Genomic DNA, 23,681 nt, shown 5'->3' with positions numbered 1-23,681 from the left:
CTTCACAAACAAGTATTTATTTATCCAACCTTTATCTACTAGCAAAATCTACTTGTTCCACAGTTTAATTCTCCTCTTCTATGTATACATTTCCCTGGCATTTGTTCTCACCAAGAAACCAGACCATGACTTAACCTGGTGGAACCAAGGGGGTACCTTGTCCTGGATGGATAAGAACCTTCACAAAACAACTTTATTTAATCAACCTCTACTCGCAAAATCTACTTGTTCACCATAGTTCCATAGATGAATTCTTCTCTTCCATGTATACATTTTCCTGGCATTTATTCCCACCAAGAAGCCAAGACACGACTTAGCCTGGGGGAGCCGACCTCTATTGAAGGGTACCTTGTCCTGGATGGATGAGAACCTTCACAAACAACTCATTATTTATTTAACAAATACCCACACAAAATCTACTTGTTCACCATAGTTCCACACACTAATTCTCCTCTTCCATGTATAAATTTACCCTGTCACTCATTTCCACCAAGAAGCAAGACATGACTTAGCCTGGTGAAGCAGACATCTACTGAAGGATGAGTCCACCTGCTCTAGCACTTCTGACCCAAACCATTGATTGACCCTTTAAGTGAAATTGTTTTTCTCTAACAGAGATGTGTTGATTATCCAGTACCCTCCACCGACTCACAATAGGATTGAAGATGCCACGTATATGAACAAAGTATTCTCCCAGAGGTAGTGGTGGATCCAGCTGACCCAGCTCAGACGAGGGTTCAAGACTTCCAGCTGCCTGACGTAAATTTTGCCAGCCTCATACATTGTGCTGAGAGATCGAAAAGGACCGCAGGATTTTGAAGGCGTTACCCTGTCAAAGAGAGAGGGGTGATGTCACTGCATATTATATTATAGGAAGTATGTAGTGGTTCAGTACATGATAATTTGTCTTTATTTTACAAGTTTAACCCATTAGCTCACAATCTGAACATTAATGTTCTTCAGCAGGTTTCCCCATGCTGTGGATGCATTAGTAAAATGTCCTCCCTTTGAGAACCGCCAGTCGACACTTTGCCTTATATGTCCCTAAAAAATTGAGTCACTTTAACCACTTGCCGACCGCCGCACGACGATGTACGTCCAAACTTTGAACCGGGATATCGTTGTTATGGCAGCAGCTAGCCGCCATAACCCCGGTATCCCCGTTTTTGTGCGGCACCCGGCTTTCAGATAAAAGTGGTCCCTGCGGCGGATTCGCCGCGAGATCACTTTTATCGGTGGCGGGAGAGGGCCCGCCCCCCTCCCGCCGCGATCCGGTGCCCTCCGCCGCTTACCGGAGCCGTCGGTAGCAGCGGAGGCGATCGCATCCATCTCCGTCCTATGCCTGGAGGCGAGCGAGGCTAAGATGGCGCCCACTCGTCTCCATGACACTGCTGGGCGGAAGCAACGTCAAATTGTCACTTCCGTCCACGCTTCTTAAAGGCACATTTTTTCAAACGTCATTTTTATAAATGACTTTTTTTTTTTTTTATTGCATTTTAGTGTAAATATGAGATCTGAGGTCTTTTTGACCCCCCCCCAGATCTCATAGAGGTATCATGCTCATAAGAGGTCCTGCCATGCTTTTTTCTATTACAAGGGATGTTTACATTCCTTGTAATAGGAATAAAAGTGACACATTTTTTTTTTTTTTTTTTTAAAACAGTGTAAAAATAAATAAAATAATGTAAAATAAATAATAAAAAAAAAAAAAAATTTTTAAACCCCCCGTCCCGACGAGCTCGCATGCAGAAGCGAACGCATACACAAGTAGCGCTCGCATATGAAAACGGTGGTCAAACCACACATGTGAGGTATCGCCATGACCGGTAGAGCGAGAGCAATAATTCTAGCCCCAGAGCTCCTCTATACCACAAAATATGCAACCTGTAGAATTTTTTAAACGTCGCCTATGGAGATTTTTGAGGGTAAAAGTTTGACGCCATTCCACAAGCTGGTGCAATTTTGAAGCGTGACATGTCGGGTATCAATTTACTTGGCGTAACATTATATTTCACAATATAAAAAAAAAATTGGGCTAACTTTACTGTTGTCTTATTTTTTTATTCAAAAAAGTTAATTTTTTCCAAAAAAAGTGCGCTTTTAAGACCGCTGCGCAAATACGGTGCAAAAAAAAGTATTGCAACGACCTACATTTTATTCTCTAGGGTGTTAGAAGAAAAACCATATATAATGTTTGGGGGTTCTAAGTAATTTTCTAGCAAAAAAAAACTGTTTTAAACATGTAAACACCTAAAATCCAAAACAAGGCTGGTCCTTAAGTGGTTAATGCTGATTCGAATACATTTGGTTCGGACATCTAGGCAACGGTGACCTCTGGTCGGGAAAGGGTTAAAAACAACAAGAAGAGAAAAATGTGAAGAATCGTCTATTAGCTGCATTGCCATCTACAGGTGTACCTTGGTACTGTAGTCCTAAGCGCAGAGCCCAACCTTAAGTGCAGAGCTCTGATTTTTTTAAATACAGACACATAAATAAAAATTTTGCACAGGGCTCAGCTCTTGGGGTGTGGTACTGATGTAAACCCTCTGAACTATATATATATATATATATATATATATATATATATATATATATATATATATATATATATATATATATATATATATATATATATATATATACACACATACACTGATACTGTAAATACATGCATTTCTTCTACTTACGACCACACAGTATAAGAGAGGAACACAGACGCCCCGAGAAAAGACGGAAAGCAAAGCAGAGTCAGAAACACCGTGCTCATATGAGACGCCCTCCATGGCTTGCTGGGCGATCGGCAGTTCCGCATCAGGCTGGCCTACAAGAGTTTAAAATGAGATCTTATTGAATTAAAGTGGTTGTAAGCCTCTGAAATGAAAAATGAACAAAGCATATCCCTCTATAGTGTGCACTTGTCTCAATCCACAGTGTGGCTCCTATCTGACCTCGCCTTCCTCTACTATCTGCATCAATCACTTCTGACAGGTTATGTTGATGCCACAGAATACTGGTAGACATCCCTGCCCCGTCCAGCACACAGAAGGTGGTTGACCACCTCAGATGTGCATGCTCCCCTATGAGACTGTGTAGAGGGGGGTGTATCCTTTCCCTCCACTCAGGTCTCAGATTACACTCAGCTCTCCTCTCTAGCCTGTGCAGTGTGTTAACCCAAGATCCTCACCCCCTGCCTGCTACAAAAAAAAAAAAAAAAGCTTTCGACCTATGTGTTTTAGTAGGCTGGAGAGGAAAGATGCAGATAAACAAAGTATTGACAGAACTAAATGACAGCAAGAATATGGTCAGGAGATAAAATTATTGAATTAGATGATGGAGGCTCTGCTAAACCAGGTCCTGAGTACCTAATACACATAAATAAAACAAGCAAGAGAGGGCGCCTCCATCTAAGTTTACACTTAGATGGAGGCACCCTCCCTCTCTTGCTTGTTTTCTGCAGATAAACAGATACAACTTACGTCGGAGGATTGCAATTCAGATGATGTACTAAATGCATGTGGGCTGAGTTTTGCTGATTATCTACAGAGAAGGTTCTGATAATTAGTGGATGTTGGGACTCCCCCCCCCCCCCCCAAGGGCTGCATTGTAATGTTGTGCACATCTCCGTTATTGATGTGCTAATAGCTAAGAGCTTCATCTGGCAACTCACTGAACGGAGCTCATACTTCCAGTATGCAATGGGGGCTCTACAGCCATCTGTAGGTTTTTTCAGGGGTGCCTTGGAAAAATGCCTAAAAATTGATCAATTGTATACAAGCCAGCAGGCAGATCAAGCCTGCCCTTTAGTTACACAAAGCTAGGGGTTTTCATTATGCACCATTACACCTAGACACTGGCATCCTAACAACCAATGACGTCATCGGTTGATAAAGAGGATGTCTGTTGCCTCCACAACATCCTTTTTTGACCCTCCTCTGCTCCTCTCCATCAGCGTTGGGGTCACATTAGCTGACTGATGGAGAGAAATTGAGGGAGAGGAGAAACATTGGCATACTAGTCAGTGCCAGTGTGCAAAAGTGTATTTGTTTTGGAAGAATGAATCGCCTCTAAAGTTGGGTGTCCTACGTGTGGATGGTGCTGCATTATGTAAAAGTTATTCGAATTGTTTTTTATATTTTAGAATGGGGTGACTTGAGGCTGTCCATCATTTTAAAGGGTGCCTTGACTGAAAAAAAAAGTTGAGAAACACTGATCTAGATAAGATATACCAACCACAGAACACTGTATCCTGCTAGGCTTCCCCTATTCATATGCTAATGAACTGGTTTGACTGGTTTGTGAGCTCAGGACAGGAAGTGATGCTACAGGAAGTAGGAGAGGGAAAAAAAGGAAGAAGACTCCATCACCAGGAAAAACCAAGTTAAGTAACTGTTTAGTGTATACCTTGTTCATGCTAATTTGCTGGAAGGAAAGATAGATTGTGCATGTGTATAGTGTATGCATATTTTGTGATACTCTCTATGTTGTGTATTATTTTTTTTCTACAAGTGAGCAGAGCATTTTTGTTTAGTAAAGCAAATTAGTATACACTACATAGGTTTTTATGCTTCCATTTACCGCAAAGTAATCTTAAAACTTAAAGCAAAACTAAAAGGGTTGGGGTTTGGATGGTTATAAAGGGCAAAAGATAAAATATTTCCCACTTGGTAAGTACTAAATTAAGAAAATGTTGTAGGATCTCTTACCTTTTTGACATAAAAAAGCAGAAGTAACTTCAACATCTGGATGACGGGAATTAGAGGACAAAACAGAATGCCGAGCCTGCAACCCAAAAAAAAAAAAAAAAAAAAAAAAGATTAAATAAATTAAATTGTATCTACCTCCAAACACTAAGAGCCCTTGCACACTGGGGCGGGGGGCGGCGTCGGCGGTAAAACTCCGCTATTATTAGCGGCGTTTTACCGTCGGTATGCGGCCGCTAGCGGGGCGGTTTTACCCCCCACTAGCAGCTGAGAAAGGGTTAAATATCACCGCAAAGCGCCTCTGCAGAGGCGCTTTGCCGGCGGTATAGCCGCGCCGTCCCATTGATTTCAATTGGCAGGAGCGGTAAAGGAGCGGTATACACACCGCTCCTTCACCACTCCGAAGATGCTGCTAGCAGGACTTTTTTTACCGTCCTGCCAGCGCATCGCTCCAGTGTGCAAGCCCTCGGGGCTTGCACACTGGAATGAAAGTAGCGGCACTTTCGGGGCGGTTTGCAGGCGCTATTATTAGCGCAATAGCGCCTGCAAACCGCCCCAGTGTGCAAGGGCTCTTACATCAATATGCTGTTGTGCATAGTGGTTCTAAAGTACATTTTTTACCTTAAAGTGGTTAAAGTCACCATTGGCTCACGCTGCTGTCAATCAAATCCTGTAATGAGGGGGCGGGGCCAAGCTATGCTGTCTGTGTCTATAAATGCAGGCAGCTCAGCTCAGGATAGATCCCACACAAGTGCCCCTATAGAGAGCGGCTTCCTATGGGGGTACATGCCAAACAAGAGGAGCCAAGAGTGCCAACAGGGGACCCCATAACAGGAGGATTAAAGCTGCTCTGTGCAAAACCATTGCACAGAGAAGGTAAGTATGGCATATTTATTATTAACCACTTGCCTACCAAGCACCCCCCCCCCCCCCTCCTGCCCAGGCCAATTTTCAGCTTTCAGAGCTGTCACACTTTGAATGACAATTGCGCGGTCATACAACACTGTACACATATTACATTTCTACCAATGTTTTCACACAAAAAGAGCTTTCTTTTGGTGGTGTTTATTCACCACTGGGGTTTTTATTTTTTGCGAAATAAACGAAAAAAGACCGAAAATTTTGAAAAAAAACTTAACTTTTTCATAGTTTGTTATAAAATGTTGCAAACAGGTAATTGTTCTCCTTCACTGATGGGCACTGATGACACAGCACTGATGGCCACTGATGAGGCGGCACTGATGAGGCTGCCCTGATGGGCACTGATGATTCTGCCCTGATGGGCATTGATGGAAACTGATGAGGCGGCCCTGATGGGAACTGATGAGGCGGCACTGATTAGGCTGCCCTAATGGGCACTGATGAGTCTGCCCTAAAGGGCATTTATGAGGCTGCCCTGATGGGCATTGATGGGAACTGATGAGGAGGCACTGATGGGCACTGATTGGCAGCACTGATGGGCAATGTTGGGACTGCATTGATAATCACAGCACTGATTATCAGTGTCCTGACTATCAGTGTAGATGTTCCTTTTACACAAGCCGGTGATCGGCTCTCCTCTCCAAAGGAATGCCACTAACCGATTTCTGTTTACATCGTGATCAGCTGTGATTGGACACAGTTGATCACGTGAAAAAAAAGCTGCTGATTGGCTCTTTACCTCAATCTGTGATCAACTGTGTCCGGAGGATCCAGCTGCGTCCAACTGACGAAATCACAGGGAGGCTATCTATGTCGCCCTCACAGAACTGGCTGGCCGCGCTGTAGCCGTGATTCGGCTATAGCGGGGTCGACAAGTGGTAAAAAAAAAAAAAAAAAAAAAGAGAGAAGCTTTATCATCATTTTAATGCATTAAGATAAAAAATGCTCCACTACCTCTTCTAGACCCCTGTTCCTAAACACTTAAGTGACTTCTCTGACCAATCCAGCACTGTCCTGGCTGCAGAACCGCCCCTCCACTTCCTGGTCTCACAGGAGACAGAGGCAGCCATAGCCATAGGCTCCTGCTGCTGTCAAACTCCTGTTAGGAGGGGATGGGGGTGTGGTTTACCAGTGTTGCGTTTGTCTATGGATGCACACAGCCCGGCTCCCGCCGGGTCCCCATAGCATTGAGAAACAACCCGGAGGAAGGAGGAGTGGACAGTGCCAGCGGGGGGGGAACCAGTCTGCGGTCTGTACCCATTGTCACCGAGATAGAATCCTGGAATCATCATCAGAACAATTAGGGCCCTTTGCAGGCGCTATTGCACTAATAATAGTGCCTGCAAACCGACCCGAAAGTGCCGCTGCTTTGATTCCAGTGTGAAAGCCCCGAGGACTTTCACACTGGAGCGGTGCGCTGGCAGGACGGGAAAAAAAGTCCTGCTAGCAGCATCTTCGGAGCAGTGAAGGAGCGGAGTGTATACCACTCCTGCCCATTGAAATCAATGGGACAGCGAGGCTATACCGCCAGCAAAGCGCCTCTGCAGAGGCGCTTTGTGGTGGTTTTTAACCCTTTCTCGGTCGCTAGCGGGGGGTAAAACCGCTCCGCTAGCGGCCGAATACCGACGGTAAAGCGCCGCTTACAATAGCGGCGCTTTACCGCCGACGCCGCCCCCACCCCAGTGTGAAAGGGCCCTAAGTTCAGGGAAAAGAAAAGTGAAAAGAAATACAAGAAAGGTGTATCAAAGCTGATATTACTAATAGTTAGGGTAATCTTAAAGTGGTAGTAAACTGCGGCTGATTAAAAAAAAAAAAAAAAAAAAGAAAAAACCTGTAAGGCAATTGCATAATATGCTAGTATACATCGCATACTAGCACATTATGAAATACTTACCTGGGAACGAAGCCCTTCAGCGGCACGCTGAGAGGGCTGACATCTTCCCCGGTTTTTCTTCCAGGATCATGCGCTCCGGCTGTGTGATTGGCCGAAGCCGCCATGACGTCAAACCCAGTGTATGCCGGACCTTCAGAGCACATGCGCCGGTGACGTCACCGGCTTCATCCAGGGTAAAGATCTCCTAAACCGTGCATTATTAAGAGATATTCATTTACCTACAAATAAACCTTATTATAGGCCTTATTATAAGCTTACCTGTAGGTAAAAATCTCAAAGCTGGCTTTAATACTTTTTAATTACTTTAAATTTAATTCATAGTAAAAAAAATAATAATAATAATAAATAATATATATACAGTATCTCACAAAAGTGAGTACACCCCTCACATTTTTGTAAATCTTTTCTTCTATCTTTTCATGTGACAACACTGAAGAAATGACACTTTGCTACAATGTAAAGTAGTGAGTGTACAGCTTGTATAACAGTGTAAATTTGCTGTCCCCTCAAAATAACTCAACACACAGCCATTAATGTCTAAACCGCTGGCAACAAAAGTGAGTACACCCCTAAGTGAAAATGTCCAAATTGGGGCCCAATTAGCCATTTTTCCTCCTCGGTGTCATGTGACTCGTTAGTGTTACAAGGTCTCAGGTGTGAATGGGGAACAGGTGTGTTAAATTTGGTGTTATCGCTCTCACTCTCTCATACTGGTCACTGGAAGTTCAACTTGGCACCTCATGGCAAAGAACTCCCTGAGGATCTGAAAAAAAAAGAATTGTTGCTCTACATAAAGATGGCCTAGGCTATAAGAAGATTGCCAAGACCCTGAAACTGAGCTGCAAACCCTGCACAATCCCGATCTGACAGCCAGCAGCATCCCTGGTGCGGGTCCCTAATGCCCCAATCCTATGCCTGTCAAAAGTATTCCATGTCTGCTTCCCCTAGGCTCATCCTCAACTGTGCGCAGCAGGGGTATTTGGGGGGCAGCAGGGGGTAAGATCTGTTCTAGGATAGGAGATTTTGGGGGGGGGAATTGTGCTGGGGGGGACGGGTGGAAGAGGATTTGTGCTAATGCTCAAACATCAGCAGTTTGGCACCATTGCCCTGGGTTAGATGACCTTGATTCGGCACTGTTATGGACAATGAAATGCTGCAGTCTAGAACAGTGTTTCTCAACTCCAGTCCTCAAGGCGCCCCAACAGGTCATGTTTTCAGGATTTCCCTCAGATGAAACGGCTGTGGTAATTACTAAGGCAGTGAAACTGATCAAATCACCTGTGCAAAATAATGGGAAGCCCGGAAACATTACCTGTTGGGGGCGCCTTGAGGACTGGAGTTGAGAAACACCGGTCTAGAACACCGAAAGGAGTCTTATATTGAAGGATGGAATGGAACATACAGAGAGCAGTAGACGTTGAGATGATCTCACCATGCCAGCGTCTGCCCATAAATGAGCTCCAGGACATTGCGAGCGATGTCAAACTCAGTGCGATACTTTTCATTCCTCTGTCTCTTCTGCTGGATTAGCCTGTCAAAAAAAATCACACACAGACGGGTGAGTAGGCAGAGATAGGCGGGGGGGGGGGGGGGGGTGGAGGCTGGTGGGGGGTTAGGTTCAGCGACAGCTTGAACTGACGGATTTACCTTAATAACTGCTCTGCAAAGAGGGTGTCCAATAGATTGAAGATCAGATCCATGATCACAAAGCGGTACAACTCCTGCCCCATCAGAGTCTCCCAGCACTGAAACAACAAATACTGAACTCAGCACGAGCGAGTACAATAGAATAGGATAAAAAGTGAACTCATGAGAAGTGCTCAGGGTCACTGGCATGGAAATTCCTCATCACTCTGCAATAAACTTTTCATCTATTAGTACTCACACTGGGGGGGTAGGGAAGGCAGATCACGTCAATATATATATATATATATATATATATATTCATATACATACATATACATACACACAGTAGGGACGGAAAGTATTCAGACCCCCTTAAATTTTTCACTCTTCGTTATATTGCAGCCATTTGCTAAAATCATTTTTTTCCTCATTAATGTACACACAGAAATTGTTGGCATTTTTGCAGATTTTTTTTAAAAAAGAAAAACTGAAATATCACATGGTCATAAGTATTCAGACCCTTTGCTGTGACACTGATATATTTAATTCAGGTGCTGTCCATTTCTTCTGATCATCCTTGAGATGGTTCTACACCTTAATTTGAGTCCAGCTGTGTTTGATTACACTGATTGGACTTGATTAGGGAAGCCACACACCTGTCTATATAAGACCTTACAGCTCACAGTGCATGTCAGAGCAAATGAGAATCATGAGGTCAAAGGAACTGCCTGAAGAGCTCAGAGACAGAATTGTGGCAAGGCACAGATCTGGCCAAGGTTACAAAAAATTTCTGCTACACTTAAGGTTCCTAAGAGCACAGTGGCCCCCATAATCCTTAAATGAAAGACGTTTGGGATGACCAGCACCCTTCCTAGAGCTGGCCGCCCGGCCTCTCCTCAGTGCAAGACACACGAAAGCCCGAATGGAGTTTGATAAAAAAAACACCGGAAAGACTACAAGATGGTGGGAAATAAGATTCTCTGGTCTGATGAGAACAAGATAGAACTTTTGGCCTTAATTCTAAGCGGTATGTGTGGAGAAAACCAGGCACTGCTCATCACCTGTCCAATACAGTCCCAACAGTGAAGCATGGTGGTGGCAGCATCATGCTGTGGGGGTGTTTTTCAGCTCAAGGGACAGGACGACTGGTTTCAATCGAGGGAAAGATGAATGTGGCCAAGTACAGGGATATCCTGGATGATAATCTTCTCCAGAGTGGACCGAAGGTTTACCTTCCAACAAGACAATGACCCTAAGCACACAGCTAAAATAACGAAGGAGTGGCTTCACAACAACTCCGTGACTGTTCTTGAATGGCCCAGCCAGAGCCCTGACTTAAACCCAATTGAGCATCTCTGGAGAGACCTAAAAATGGCCGTCCACCAACGTTTACCATCCAACCTGACAGAACTGGAGAGGATCTGCAAGGAGGAATGGTAGAGGATCCCCAAATCCAGGAGTGAAAAACTTGTTGTATCTTTCCCAAAAAGACTCATGGCTGTATTAGATCAAAAGGGGCTTCTACTAAATACTGAGCAAAGGGTCTGAATACTTAGGACCATGTGATATTTCAGTTTTTCTTTTTTAATAAATCTGCAAAAATGTCAACAATTCTGTGTTTTTCTGTCAATATGGGGTGCTGTGTGTACAATATGGGGTGCTGTGTGTACATTAATGAGGAAAAGAATGATCTTAAATGATTTTAGCAAATGACTGCAATATAGCAAAGAGTGAAAATTTTAATGGGGTCTGAATACTTTCTGTCCCCACTGTATATATATATATATATATATATATATATATATATATATATATATATATATATATATATATCTCTATCTCTCTCTCTCTATATATATATATATATCTCTCTATCTCTCTCTCTATATATATATATATATATATATATATATCACTGGCCATGTCCCAAGTCTTATATTATTTGGCCTGTCGAGTGGGAAGGTAGAACTTCCAGTGGCCTCATCAATTCCTAGTGGATATCTCTCAATCGGTCACTCTCAACCAGGGTCCCGAGGAAACCCTAGGGTTTCACCATCGGTTGCGGCTGACTGACCTCTCATTTGATGGCACCTGCACAGTTCCATGACCAATGCCACCTGGTAGAGCCAACAATATTCTGACCACCACTGTAAGGGTTGCATTCTTCCCACTGACCACCAATGGAAGGAGCATTCTTCCCACTGACCATCAATTGAAGGAGCTTTTTTTCAACTAACCATCAATGTAAGAGACATTCTTCCCACTGACCACCAATGTAAGGAGCATTCTATCGACTGATCACCAATGTAAGGAACATTCTTCCCACTGCTCACCAATGTAAGGGACATTCTTTCCACTGATCACCAATGTAAGGAGCATTCTTCACACTGACCTCCAATGTAAGGACCATTCTTCCCACTGACCACCAACATAAGAGACATTTTTGCTACTATCCCCCTATGAACTGGTTGAAGTAAGGGTTCCCCCAAGACCTTAAAATTATTTTAGGGGTTCAACAGTTGAGAAAGGCTGATCTAATGTAATAAATCTGGGAATAATCGAAGCAGTTGCCATAACTGTCACCTCCTTTCTGTCCTCTCCCACCAACCGTCATTTATCTGGAGCTCCGCCTTTTTTTTCAGGTGCTTCTCAATACTACAGTGCCCGCTGCTAACTATCCAGCAATCGATGCCATGGTGAAATTTTCACAACGTGGAAAGTGAATGTATTTGTTGGCATACCTTAAAGTCAGAGTAGTTGGCCTTCCTTTTTAACCAATGGTAACACAGAACACCAAGGATGACAATCTTCAGCAGAAGATTTCTAGTAAAAAGAGTCAAAAAGATCACCAACAAAAAATAACTGATGCCTAATGTTAAAGAGGTAATCTGAAAGTGATATTCTTACCTATAACTAGAAAGTCATCAAGGGGTAGATATGCAACAATCAGCCACAACATTATGACCACTGACACGTAAAGTGAATAACATTGATTATCTCCTTACAATGGTACCTGAAAATGGGGTGGCATATATTAGGCAGAAAGTAAACATGTTGTCTCTGAAGCGGACGTGTTGAAAGCAGAAAAAAATTGGAAATTCTAAGAATCTGAAGGGCTTCGTCAAGGACCGACTCGTAATAGCTAGACGACTGGGTCAGAGCAACTCCAAAACTGCAGCTCTTCTACATGCATAAGGTTCTTGAACTCATGGGTTTCGGGCCTGTGTTTAGACAATGGACAGTCATGGTGTATAGAAGTCCCCGGGTGGCAATGCAATTGGGGCCAACTCCCCCTTTTTTGGGGTTGGCTAATCCCTAATCCCCTTTTCTCTTTGCCCTCACCATGGAGCCCTTGGCGGTTGCCCTTAGGTCATCAAAAGAAGTGGAGGCCATTAGGGTGCGCAATATCAGAGAATGTCTTGCATTATAAGCCAACGACCTGCTTCTGTTCCTTAAAGATCTGGGAGGCTCCCTGCAAGCAGCACTAAACATTAACAGGGTTAAAAGTGAATTGGAACAAGTCTTCCATATTACCCGTCGACAAGGGTGCTAGGGATGTGGGAGATCCCAATCTTCTGATGCATTGGGTCTCTTCTCTCATGTATTTGGGAGTAAAGTCCATGACTACATACCTCAAAATCTACTTCCTTTAATGGCACTCCTTAAACATAAGGTCCAGGTTTGGAAAAAGTTACCCTTGCCCTTAATTGGGCGGATCAGCTTACTTAAAATGAAAATCCTTCCTGTCATCTTATATTTTGTAAGACATGCTCCCACCTGGGTACCAAAATCTTTTTTCAAAAAGCTAGATGGGATTGTTAGTACATTCTTATGGTCGCCCAAGTCCCCCAGAATAGGGATAAAGGTGTTGCAAGAACCCTGGGATCAGGGGGGTCTGGCTTTGCTGGACTGGCAAAAATACTACTTGGCAGGTTAAATGGTACTTGCCAATCGTTGGCTGCTGGAGGACGATGGGGACTTGGCCACTGTATTGGAGGCTGCACAACAGGGTTCATTTGAAAGTCTGAGGTTGGCTTTCTATCGAGGTCCTAAATCCAATCTCCATTTAACATAGACTTCATGTACACGGGACATTTTTACAACCTCTCCCGGACGATTTAACTTGACAGATAGTAACCCACATTTAAAGCGTGCATTTAAAAAAAAAAAAAAAAAATATTTATATTACATATACATACATATATACACACACACATTATATATATATATGCAAAAATTTAAAAAGTCTGTAAACAAAACGTGGCTAAACACGAGTTACCGCGTTTAGCGCTTGAAATGCCTCTAAACTCAGCTTCTGAACCCATTTTTTTGCGTTCCACAAAAAGCCTCTAAACTCAACTGCCTAGAAACGACTGTAAACGACCCTGTGTACATGTACTGATAAGATAGCATAGAGGAGAGTTCAGGAGAAGTTGAAAAAAAATGCCCAACTGCTCCTAAACGTCCGTTTACCAGCAGCAGTGTACAAGAGGCCTAACTATGAAGGCCACCATTATAGCGTGGGATACAACAAACTGGCATGTCTTAGTCACCCGGGCTTCTCTCCATTTGCCCCCTTGTGGATGAATCCTAAATTGCCTAATTTCTATGACATACCTGACCCCATGGTGTGGGCGCCTTGAGGGATTTAAAACTTTAAAATGGATATAACCAGAGAAGGGGAACTTTTAACTTTTGAGCAGATAAAAGCAAGACATGACCTTCCCAATTCATTTTTATGTAGATTTTTTTCAACTTCGTCATGCTTTTTCAGGTTCAGTTTCAGGATATGAGGGTAGAATCCCTGCCCTCTGCTCTGGAGAGTTTACTAATGGATGAAGATCTTTCCAAATCCCCATCAGTGACATATAAGGAATTCTTTAAAAAGACGCCACCGGCAGTTAACAGATGTAGAGAAAATGGGTAAGAGAGGTGCCCGACATACAAGGGGAGGACTGGGATGACATGTGGGATCAATATATTCCTCTGTTCCAGCTGAATGCTGGAGGTGTTCTTTCTCTCCTGCAAATGCGGATCATATTTTCTGGAAGTGTCAGCAGATTCAAGCGTTTTGGTCCTGTATATCAGATTTTCTGGCCATTCCGATACCTATGACAATAAGAGTATGTCTGTTGGGATGAGGTTGTGCCGTCTAGGGCACTAAGAACTTTACTTAACATTTTATTATTTTATGGGAGAAAGGCCATACTATTACATTGGAGGAATCCAGGTGCCCCTAGCCTGTCCTTTTGGAAGGGCCTGGTGAATTCTGTGTTGCCTTACTACAAGGCGACCTGTGTATCCAGAGGATGTGGGGAAACAATTGATAAGGATTGGGTATATGTAATGTTGTTAGTCAGTTGGACTATGTTAGTAAGCAATTATTTTAATCTGTACCATTATTGTTGGGCCCTATGTGGTCACTGGGGCAGTATGTGTCAATCGAGAACAGCGTCAGGTGTTGTAGTTAATGCATAAAACCTAATAAAAATCATTTTATATACAAAAAAAAAAAAACTGCAGCTCTTGTGGGATGTCCCCAGCCTGCAGTGGTCAGAATGACCAAAAGTGGTCCTAGGAAGGAAAACCAGCTAACCGGTGGCAGGGTCATGGGTGGCCAAGGCTCATTGGTGGAGGTGGGGAGGGAAGGCGCAATGATGGAGGCGGGGAGGAAAGGCTCATTGGTGGAGGTGGAGAGGGAAGGCTCATTGGTGGAGGTGGAGAGGGAAGGCTCATTGGTGGAGGTGGAGAGGGAAGGCACATTGGTGGAGGTGGAGAGGGAAGGCTCATTGGTGGAGGTGGAGAGGGAAGGCTCATTGGTGGAGGTGGAGAGGGAAGGCTCATTGGTGGAGGTGGAGAGGGAAGGCTCATTGGTGGAGGTGGAGAGGGAAGGCTCATTGGTGGAGGTGGAGAGGGAAGGCTCATTGATGGAGGTGGGGAGGGAAGGCTCATTGATGGAGGTGGGGAGGGAAGGCGCTACGATGGAGGTGGGGAGGGAAGGCTCATTGATGGAGGTGGGGAGGGAAGGCTCATTGATGGAGGTGGGGAGGGAAGGCTCATTGATGGAGGTGGGGAGGGAAGGCTCATTGATGGAGGTGGGGAGGGAAGGCTCATTGATGGACGTGGGGAGGGAAGGCTCATTGATGGAGGTGGGGAGGGAAGTCTCATTGATGGAGGTGGGGAGGGAAGGCGCTACGATGGAGGTGGGGAGGGAAGGCGCTACGATGGAGGTGGGGAGGGAAGGCGCTACGATGGAGGTGGGGAGGGAAGGCACTACGATGGAGGTGGGGAGGGAAGGCACTACGATGGAGGTGGGGAGGGAAGGCTCATTGATGGAGGTGGGGAGGGAAGGCTCATTGATGGAGGTGGGGAGGGAAGGCTCATTGATGGAAGTGGGGAGGGAAGGCCCATTGATATGATGGAGATGGGGAGGGAAATCTCATTGATGGAGGTGGGGAGGGAAGGCAGGGAAGGCTCATTGATGGAGGTGGGGAGGGAAGGCTCATTGATGGAGATGGGGAGGGAAGGCTCATTGAAGGAGGTGGGGAGGGAAAGCTCATTGAAGGAGGTGGGGAGGGAAGGCTGGCCTGTGTACTCTGATCCAATATAAGGGCTACTGGAGCTGAAAGTTCGAAAAAAGGTAATGCTGGTTCAGATAGAAAGGTGTCAGAACACACCGAGCATCTCAGTTTGTTGCGTATGGGGCTGCATAGCCGCAGACTGGTCAGGGTGCCCATGCTGACCCGTGTCCACAGCCAAAAGTGCCTACAATGGGCACGTGAGCATCAGAACTGGACCACGGAGCAATGGAAGAAGGTGTTCTGGTCTGATAAATTTAAGAACGGTTTGAGATGTTGATTTGAGCTCCAAATTCTCCAGATCTCAATCCAAAGTGAGCATCTGTGGGATGTTCTGGAAAGGCAAGTCCGATCCATGGAGGCTCCACTTCCCAACTTACAGAACTTAAAGGATCTACTGCTGACAGCTTGGTGCCAGATACCACACCAACCATCAGAGTCCATGCCTCAATGGGTTATCGTGGGTGGTCATAGTGTAATGGCTGATCGTTGTATGTTTCTTTTGGGTTTAGATATGCTTTATAGACAATTCAGACTGAGATAATGATGAGATAATGCATAAGCAAAGATGCTTTTTGTTGAAAACTGCATGTCAAATTGATGGGCAGATCCTGAGTTCTAGGCAGCCTGAGTGTTATGCAAATATTGACTTTTTTTTTGAGAGTGGAGCATGGCACCACCTCCTCTTGAGCTTTACCACTGGTTGCTGAGAACACCTATCACGTTGCACACTGCCCCAGTATTCCTGTTCTATGTCTCCAAAGGATATTACCTGCAGATGGCAATGTAAACTTCCAGTATAGGAGAGTCCAGACGTTCCCAGAGCCGCAGGGCGTGATACATGTACGGCAGAATAAGGTTACACAAAGATACAGCCAATGGCAGTAAGAGCAGCATAGATTCCAACTCCAGGGCTGTCACACTATTCATCCGCATCCGATAATTCTGCAAAAATCACAGTGACAGAATGTTAAAGTGATATAGCGCCACCTTCAAGAGTAGGACACTAGGCAGAAAAAAAGGACACCAGGCAGAAAAAAAGAACACAGTACAGCCTATGGCCAGTCCTAACTGGTAGTCAACTTCCTAGCTGCTATGGGCAGCTCAATGCGACACAAAGCAGTACAAGGAAAAAAAACTTATTTGAGGGGTGGGCACTGTGTGCAGAATGACACCTGATAATCCCCCAGAAAAGGGACAAGAAAACTCAAACAGCCGTCTGCAAAGCCTTTCGGCTGAAAAACACATCCAAAGATGCCCAAACATCAATTTTGTAAAACTGAGCTGCCTGTAGCAAAGAGGGGGTTGACTACCAGCTAAGACTTTTCCACCGAGTCTACTACCCCTGAGGTGGCACTATAACCCTATGGCCAAGGATAAGGAGGAGCTGTGTCCTTCAATCAACATAAGAGAAAAAAAAGTTTTTTTAAAAGTTTGAAGGCCACCACCAGTAACGTACCTTGTGCAGATATTCTGAAAGGACGTAAACGGCCACAGCGGAGCCCAGCCAGCTGACTATACACAGCATCCAGGAGAAGACATGGATACATACGGTTTGCATCTTCTTCCGGAGATCAGGACGGCGCCCGGTCTGCAGCTCACTCAGCAGCTCCTGGAAGGACAGCAAGGAGCACATTCCTCACATTGAGAGCTACAACAGTCTAAGGATGGTCTCTCCCACCGGTCATGATCGGCCACCAGGCACAGAGATCCAGTGATGACATCACTGGGTCTAAAAATAAGGTATGTAATGAAAATAAAAACGTTTTGTTTCAAAATTTCATTTTCGTATTGATGAGGGCGAAGGGAGACCATGGAAGACCAAATATAATATATTAAAGATTAGATTAAACTTCAACTTTAAAGTGATATTGAGGCCATTTTTTTTTTAATTAGATGCTTACAGTAGGACGTACAGTACACGCTCTTGCTATTCTTTTTAAACATTTCTCTCCCTAATCCCCTAACTGTGCCCTGGCCCAGCTGGTCAATTTCAGGTAGTTGGGTGTCCCCTGTGCCTGCCAGGACCTATGAGCCTACACTATGTGCATGTTCTCTTTCAGAACTACAACCTTAAAGCAGATCCCCCCCCTCTGCTACTGCATTTTTTTCAGTGGGAGCGGATATCGAGCTCCTTGCTGCCTGGCCTACAGCCAAATGGTGCAGGGGCTGGCCTCTCGTTGATCCGGTTGGATGTCATAAGACGTCTTCCCGGATTGCCCCTTGCCATTAATCACTGTATCTGCCTGCTGCCTGTATCATGTGACCGCTATAACCAATCACAGCAGGTCACATGACAGTTGTAAACAATGGATGGATTCCTTCAAGCCATCCACTGTGTACAATTGTGTTGCTAGCTGTGATTGGTCACAGTGATCACATGGTATAGACTGGGTCAATCACAGCCCATCTGGCCAATCACAGCTAATCACATCAAAACAAACTGAATCAGTTTCATTCAGTAAAATTCTTGCATTAGCAATGAAATTCATTGCTATAAGCCAGGGTTCTCCAAACTTTCTAAACAAAGGGCCAGTTTACTGTCCTTCAGACTTTAGGGGGCCGGACTGTGGCCAGTGGGAGTAGAAAATGTCCTGGTGAGAGGAATGGTGCCCCATCATTGGTGTCAGTTGTAGGAATAGAGCACCATCATTGGTATCAGTGGGAGGAATAGTGCCCCATCATTTGTGTCAGTTGGAGAAGTAGAGCCCCATTATTCGCGTCAGTTGGACGAACCGAGCCCCATCATTGGTGTCAGTGAGGGGGAATAGAACCCCATCACTGGTATCAGTGGGAGGAATAGAGCCCCATCATTGGTGTCAGTTGGAGGAATAGTGTCCCATCATTGGTGTCAATAGAAAGAATTCTGCCCCATCGTTGGTGTCAATAGAAGGAATAGTGCCCCATTGTTGGTGTCAGAGTAAGGCATGCAAAGGGCTGCATCCGGCCCCTGGGCCACAGTTTGGAGACCACTGCTATAAGTCAACATAATGTGTCAAAAAAAAAAAAAAAAAAATTATATATATATTTATATATATCACAGTGGGGACAGAAAGTATTCAGACCCCCTTAAATGTTTAACTCTTTGTTATATTGCAGCCATTTGCTAAAATCATTTAAGTTAATTTTTTTGCTCATTAATGTACACACAGCACCCCATATTGACAGAAAAACACAGAAATGTTGACATTTTTGCAGATTTATTAAAAAAGAAAAACTGACATATCACATGATCCTAAGTATTCAGACCCTTTGCTGTGACACTCATATATATAACTCAGGTGCTGTCCATTTCTTCTGATCATCCTTGAGATGGTTCTACACCTTCATTTGAGTCCAGCTGTATATAAAAAAAAAAACTCACTATGCCTCTTACTAAATACCTTGGACTGTCTACTTTCCAAAAAGGGGCGATTTGGGGGGTTTTTGTACTGTCCTGCCATTTTTGGGCCTCAAGAAATGGGATCAGCTGTCAGTACATCAGGATTGATCGATTTTCATATATATATATATATATATATATATATATATATATATATATATATATATATATATATATATATATATATATATATATCCCATAGATTGTGGGCTCTATAACTTTCTACAGACTAAATAGTATACACTGATTTGGGGTTATTTTCACCAAAGACATGTAGCAGAATACATTTAGGCCTAAATTTATGAAGAAAATGTATTTATTTGCAAAATTTTATAACAGAAAGAAAGAAAAACTTTTTTTTTTTAAAGTTTCTGTCTTTTCTTGTTGATGTAGCATAAAATAAAAATCCCAGTGGTGATTAAATCCCACCAAAAGAAAGCTCTATTTGTGTAAAAAAATTATAAAAATGCCATATGGATACAGTGTTACATGACCGCGCAATTGTCATTCAAAGTGTGACCGCGCTGAAAGCTGAACATTGGCCTGGGCAGGAAAAGGGTGAAAGTGCCCGCTATTGAAGTGGCTAGTTTGGATAGGTACTTCCACTCGGATCGCCTAAGTGATTCTTAGATGTGATGGCTGCATTTGTTTTCTTTTTTTTTTTTTTTGTCTTTCCCTTAATTTCACTTGCTGATCTGGCCAGTAAGTCTGTTGTGTATCAAAAGAACAAGGTTCCCTGCAGATGTAGCAGTTAGAAGATTGAGACAAGCCACACACTGACAGGAGTGCTTACAACGGTCAGCTTTTTTTTTATTTGTATAAAAACCTTTACACAAAAAGGAACAAAAATCTGTGTTGCTGTAACTTCTTATAAAGTATGAGCTTGAGTTTGGCTTTAAATTTGTTAGTGTATCTAAATCTGCTAGTACATGTAATATTCCCCTCTCCCCAGACTGACTGTGCTTTTTCATCCAGAGAGTGGGGGCACACTAATACAGGAGGTGTGTTACCGTCCATATCATCGGGTGAAAACAGAGGGGAAAAGCGTAAAAAAAAAAAAAAAAAAGAAAACAAATGCAGCCGTCACATCTAATGATTGGTAGGCTGCCATATATGACATTTTTGGCTTAAAAATACCATTTTAACTGCAATAGTGTACAGACTGCTGATGATTTGGCCTCACCTTCAGCTGCATGTGAATGGTGTCCTTCTGCCGCTGCACACATCGGATCCGGTTCACTTTGAAGTCCCAAGAACCGAAGACTTTCAGAGCCAGAGCTCCGGAGAAGAAGCCGACTCGGAAACTCTCCCCGAATGAACAGGACATCCTGGAAGGTGACAAATGATAATGAAAAGGGATCAGTGGCATCTAGTAATGAGTGCAACAATACACCCCAACCAGATAGTGGCGCTAGTCCAATGAATGAACAATTCTGATTGGCTGTTACTATCCCCACTAGAGAGATCTTTCAAGATGGCAACAGCGACGGCCCGGATTGTAGCCCTTGGGGCACCATTCCTCCCACTGACACCAATGGTGGCGCAGTATTCCTGCTACGGACATCAATGAGGGGGCACTTTTCCTTTCACTGACACCATCAATGGGGCTCTATTCCTCCCACTGACACCAATCATAGGGCATTATATCTGCCACTGACACCAACAATGGGGCACTATTCCTCCCACTGATACTAATCAGGGGGCACTATTTCTCCCACTGTCACCAACGATGGAGCACTATACCCTTCACTGACACCAGAAATAGGCCACTATTTCTTCCACTGACACCAGCAATAGGCCACTATTCCTTCCACTGACACCTTCCACTGACACCAAGGACGGGGCAATATTCCTTCTAATAGGGAAGTATTGCTCACATTAACACCAAGGATGGGGCACTATTGCCCCCACTGACACTAATGATGGGACACTACTCCTCCTACTGACACCAATGATGGGGCACTAGTCCCCCCACTGACACTAATGAATGGGGCACTAATCATCCCACTGACACCAATAATGGAGCACTATTCCCTTCACTGACACCAGAAATAGGCCACTATTCCTTCCACTGACACCAAGGACGGGGCAATATTCCTTCTACTGAAACTAATGATGGGGAAGTATTCCTCCCATTGACACCAAGGATAGGGCACTATTCCTCCCACTGACACTAATAAAGGGGCACTATTCTTCCCACTGACACCAATGGTGGGACACTATTCCACCCATTGACACCAAGGATGGGGCACTATCCCCCCCCCCGACACTAATGAAGGGGCACTATTCTTCCCACTGACACCAATAATGGGTACTATTCCTCCTACTGACACCAATAATGGAACACTAGTCCCCCCACTGACACTAATGAAGGGGCACTATTCCTCTCACTGACACCAATGATGGGACACTATTCCTCCCACTGATGCCAGAACATTTTTTACTCCCACTGGCCACACTCCGGCCCTCCTAAAATCTGAAGGACTCCCTGCTCTATACCCCCTACCGGTGACAGGATCCAGTTGAATACCTCCAACCCCTGAGGAAGATATATATCAAAACGCGTTGGGTCATCTCACATGAGGTCATCTACTCTGTACAATGTGAATTGGATTGATACCTGTATCGTGTGAAAATGGGAGTGGTTAGATAATATTGATGTTAAAATGAGGGTTATTTTATACAGTATGTCTTGTAAGCCATTTTTCCTTTAACAAATTTGATGTCTTTTTTAATAAACTTAAAAGCTTATATATTTTACTATTTTTTTGTTTTGATTTTCTTGGCCCTTTTAATGTCCCAATCACAATTGGTTTTGGATTTTGATAATCTCTCATGTGACTCAAGCCTGTTGCCTCAAAAGCTACCACATGGGGTGGGGCAATGACCTCATCCACCTGGGGAAGTTACCCTCCGATACCAGAGCATACTGAAGGAAGGGAGGCTCCTGCAGTGTGTGGAAAGCGGGGGGGCGCAGATCTGTTGGCACTCTCACTCTACCATGTGACACCAACACTCAAGGGCAACTTGAACTATCAGCAAAATGAGTATAAAGTACAAAGTTTCTTACCTGTACACCAAAATGATGCAAGTGCTGAGGAAGACGAGTCCGATAGTGAAGAGAAACGCCAAAGGCATGTGATATGGAAGCCATGCAGGCTTGACGCTTTGACACGTGGATGTATTGTACCCAGTAGAACAGCCTTCGTTTAGGGTAAAATTGCTATAATAACCATAATACATCACTGTGTCGGAGAAGTAACCCTAAACATATAAAAAACACACTTATATTGCTTGAAAATGTAAAAAAAAATTTACAAAAGTTCCTTCCTGCTTCTCACCCAAGCTAGTTCATGACTATGGCTGGTCTCTGTTAATTCCCAATTTGACCTCAACTAGTTACTGACTATGACTGGTATCTGTTGACTCCTGGTTTGACCTTGGATAGTAACTGACTATGGCTGGCCTCTGTTGATTCCCAATAATACACAAGACTAATACACGGGCTCACAGCACATGCCTAATTCCAATCTTACCTTCAGATGGCCTATTTAAAAGGAACAGAGCTGAGTCCAGAAGTTTAAGGATGGTCTTCAGCAGTTACCCTGTGACCTTAACCCTGAACCTGTTCCTGAAATTTGCTTTCCTGTTACTGACCTGGCCTGCCCTGGTCTGCTCTCTCTGTCTGCTTTAGACCTCAGCTAGTTCATGACTATGGCTGGCCTCAGTTGACTCCTTGTTTGACCTTGGCTAGTTCCGGACAATGGCTGGCCTTGGCTAGTTCCTGGCTATTTCCTGACTAAAGCTTGTCTCCATTGATTCCCAATTTGACCTCAACTACCGCTTGCCTCTGTTGATTTCCAGATTGACCTCAGCTAGTTCCTGACTACAGCTTGCCTCTGTTGATTCCTGGTTTGACCCTGGCTAGCTCATGACTATGCTGCTCTCTGTTGATTGACTGTTTGACCTCGGATAGTTCCTGACTTCGGCTGGCCTCTGTTGATTCCCAATTTGACTTTGGCTAGTTACTAACTACGGCCAGTCTCTGTTGACTCCTGGTTTGGCCACAGATAGTTCTTGACTACCGCTGGCTTCTGTCGATTCCTGGTTTGACCTTGGCTAGTCCCCGACTATGGCTGCCCTCTGTGGATTCCCGGTTTTACCCTGGCTAGTTCCTGACTACAGCTGGCCTCTGTTGAATCCCGGTCTCTGCGTGTCTCCTATCTAATCGATGAACAGAATATGTCAGGATGGCATCAGAAGAGGACGTACAAATGCATCATTACATAGAGCACAGATATGTGTGCGTGCACATTTGTGCAAACACTTTAATTTACACAGGCGCACCAATACACAGCAACACAGCACATGCTTAATTCCAATCTTACCACCAGATGGCCTATTTAAGGAACAGAGCTAAGTCCAGAAGTTTCTGGATGGTCTTCAGCTGTTACCCTGTGACCTGAACGCTGAACCTGTTACTGACCTGGCCTGCCCTTGGACTTATCTCTGCTCTCTCTGTCTGCATTTGACCCCAGCTAGTTCCTGACTATGGCTTGCCTCTGCTGCTTCCCTGTTTG

The 23,681-nt window shown here is 44.2% G+C and overlaps 1 protein-coding gene across 1 annotated transcript in view; it reads right to left on the bottom strand.

Annotated features, from left to right (window-relative positions):
• TMC6 (transmembrane channel like 6) overlaps positions 1–23,681 on the bottom strand; it is a 58,673-nt gene that overhangs the window by 5,591 nt on the left and 29,401 nt on the right. The window contains exons 9-18 of the mRNA XM_073606933.1: positions 22,172–22,365; positions 20,285–20,429; positions 17,179–17,331; positions 16,492–16,664; positions 11,883–11,964; positions 9,163–9,260; positions 8,948–9,046; positions 4,704–4,779; positions 2,688–2,821; positions 653–829 (exon numbers count right to left, since the gene is read on the bottom strand). Of these exons, the coding sequence (XP_073463034.1) occupies positions 653–829; positions 2,688–2,821; positions 4,704–4,779; positions 8,948–9,046; positions 9,163–9,260; positions 11,883–11,964; positions 16,492–16,664; positions 17,179–17,331; positions 20,285–20,429; positions 22,172–22,365 (1,331 nt within the window). The remainder of the gene's footprint in view (positions 1–652; positions 830–2,687; positions 2,822–4,703; positions 4,780–8,947; positions 9,047–9,162; positions 9,261–11,882; positions 11,965–16,491; positions 16,665–17,178; positions 17,332–20,284; positions 20,430–22,171; positions 22,366–23,681) is intronic.

The sequence above is a fragment of the Aquarana catesbeiana genome, linkage group LG12 (assembly GCF_042186555.1).
Source record: "Aquarana catesbeiana isolate 2022-GZ linkage group LG12, ASM4218655v1, whole genome shotgun sequence".
NCBI classification, from domain to species: domain Eukaryota; kingdom Metazoa; phylum Chordata; class Amphibia; order Anura; family Ranidae; genus Aquarana; species Aquarana catesbeiana.
The sequence above is the reverse complement of the archived record's forward strand: the minus strand, read 5'-3'. Positions and strand labels throughout refer to the sequence as shown.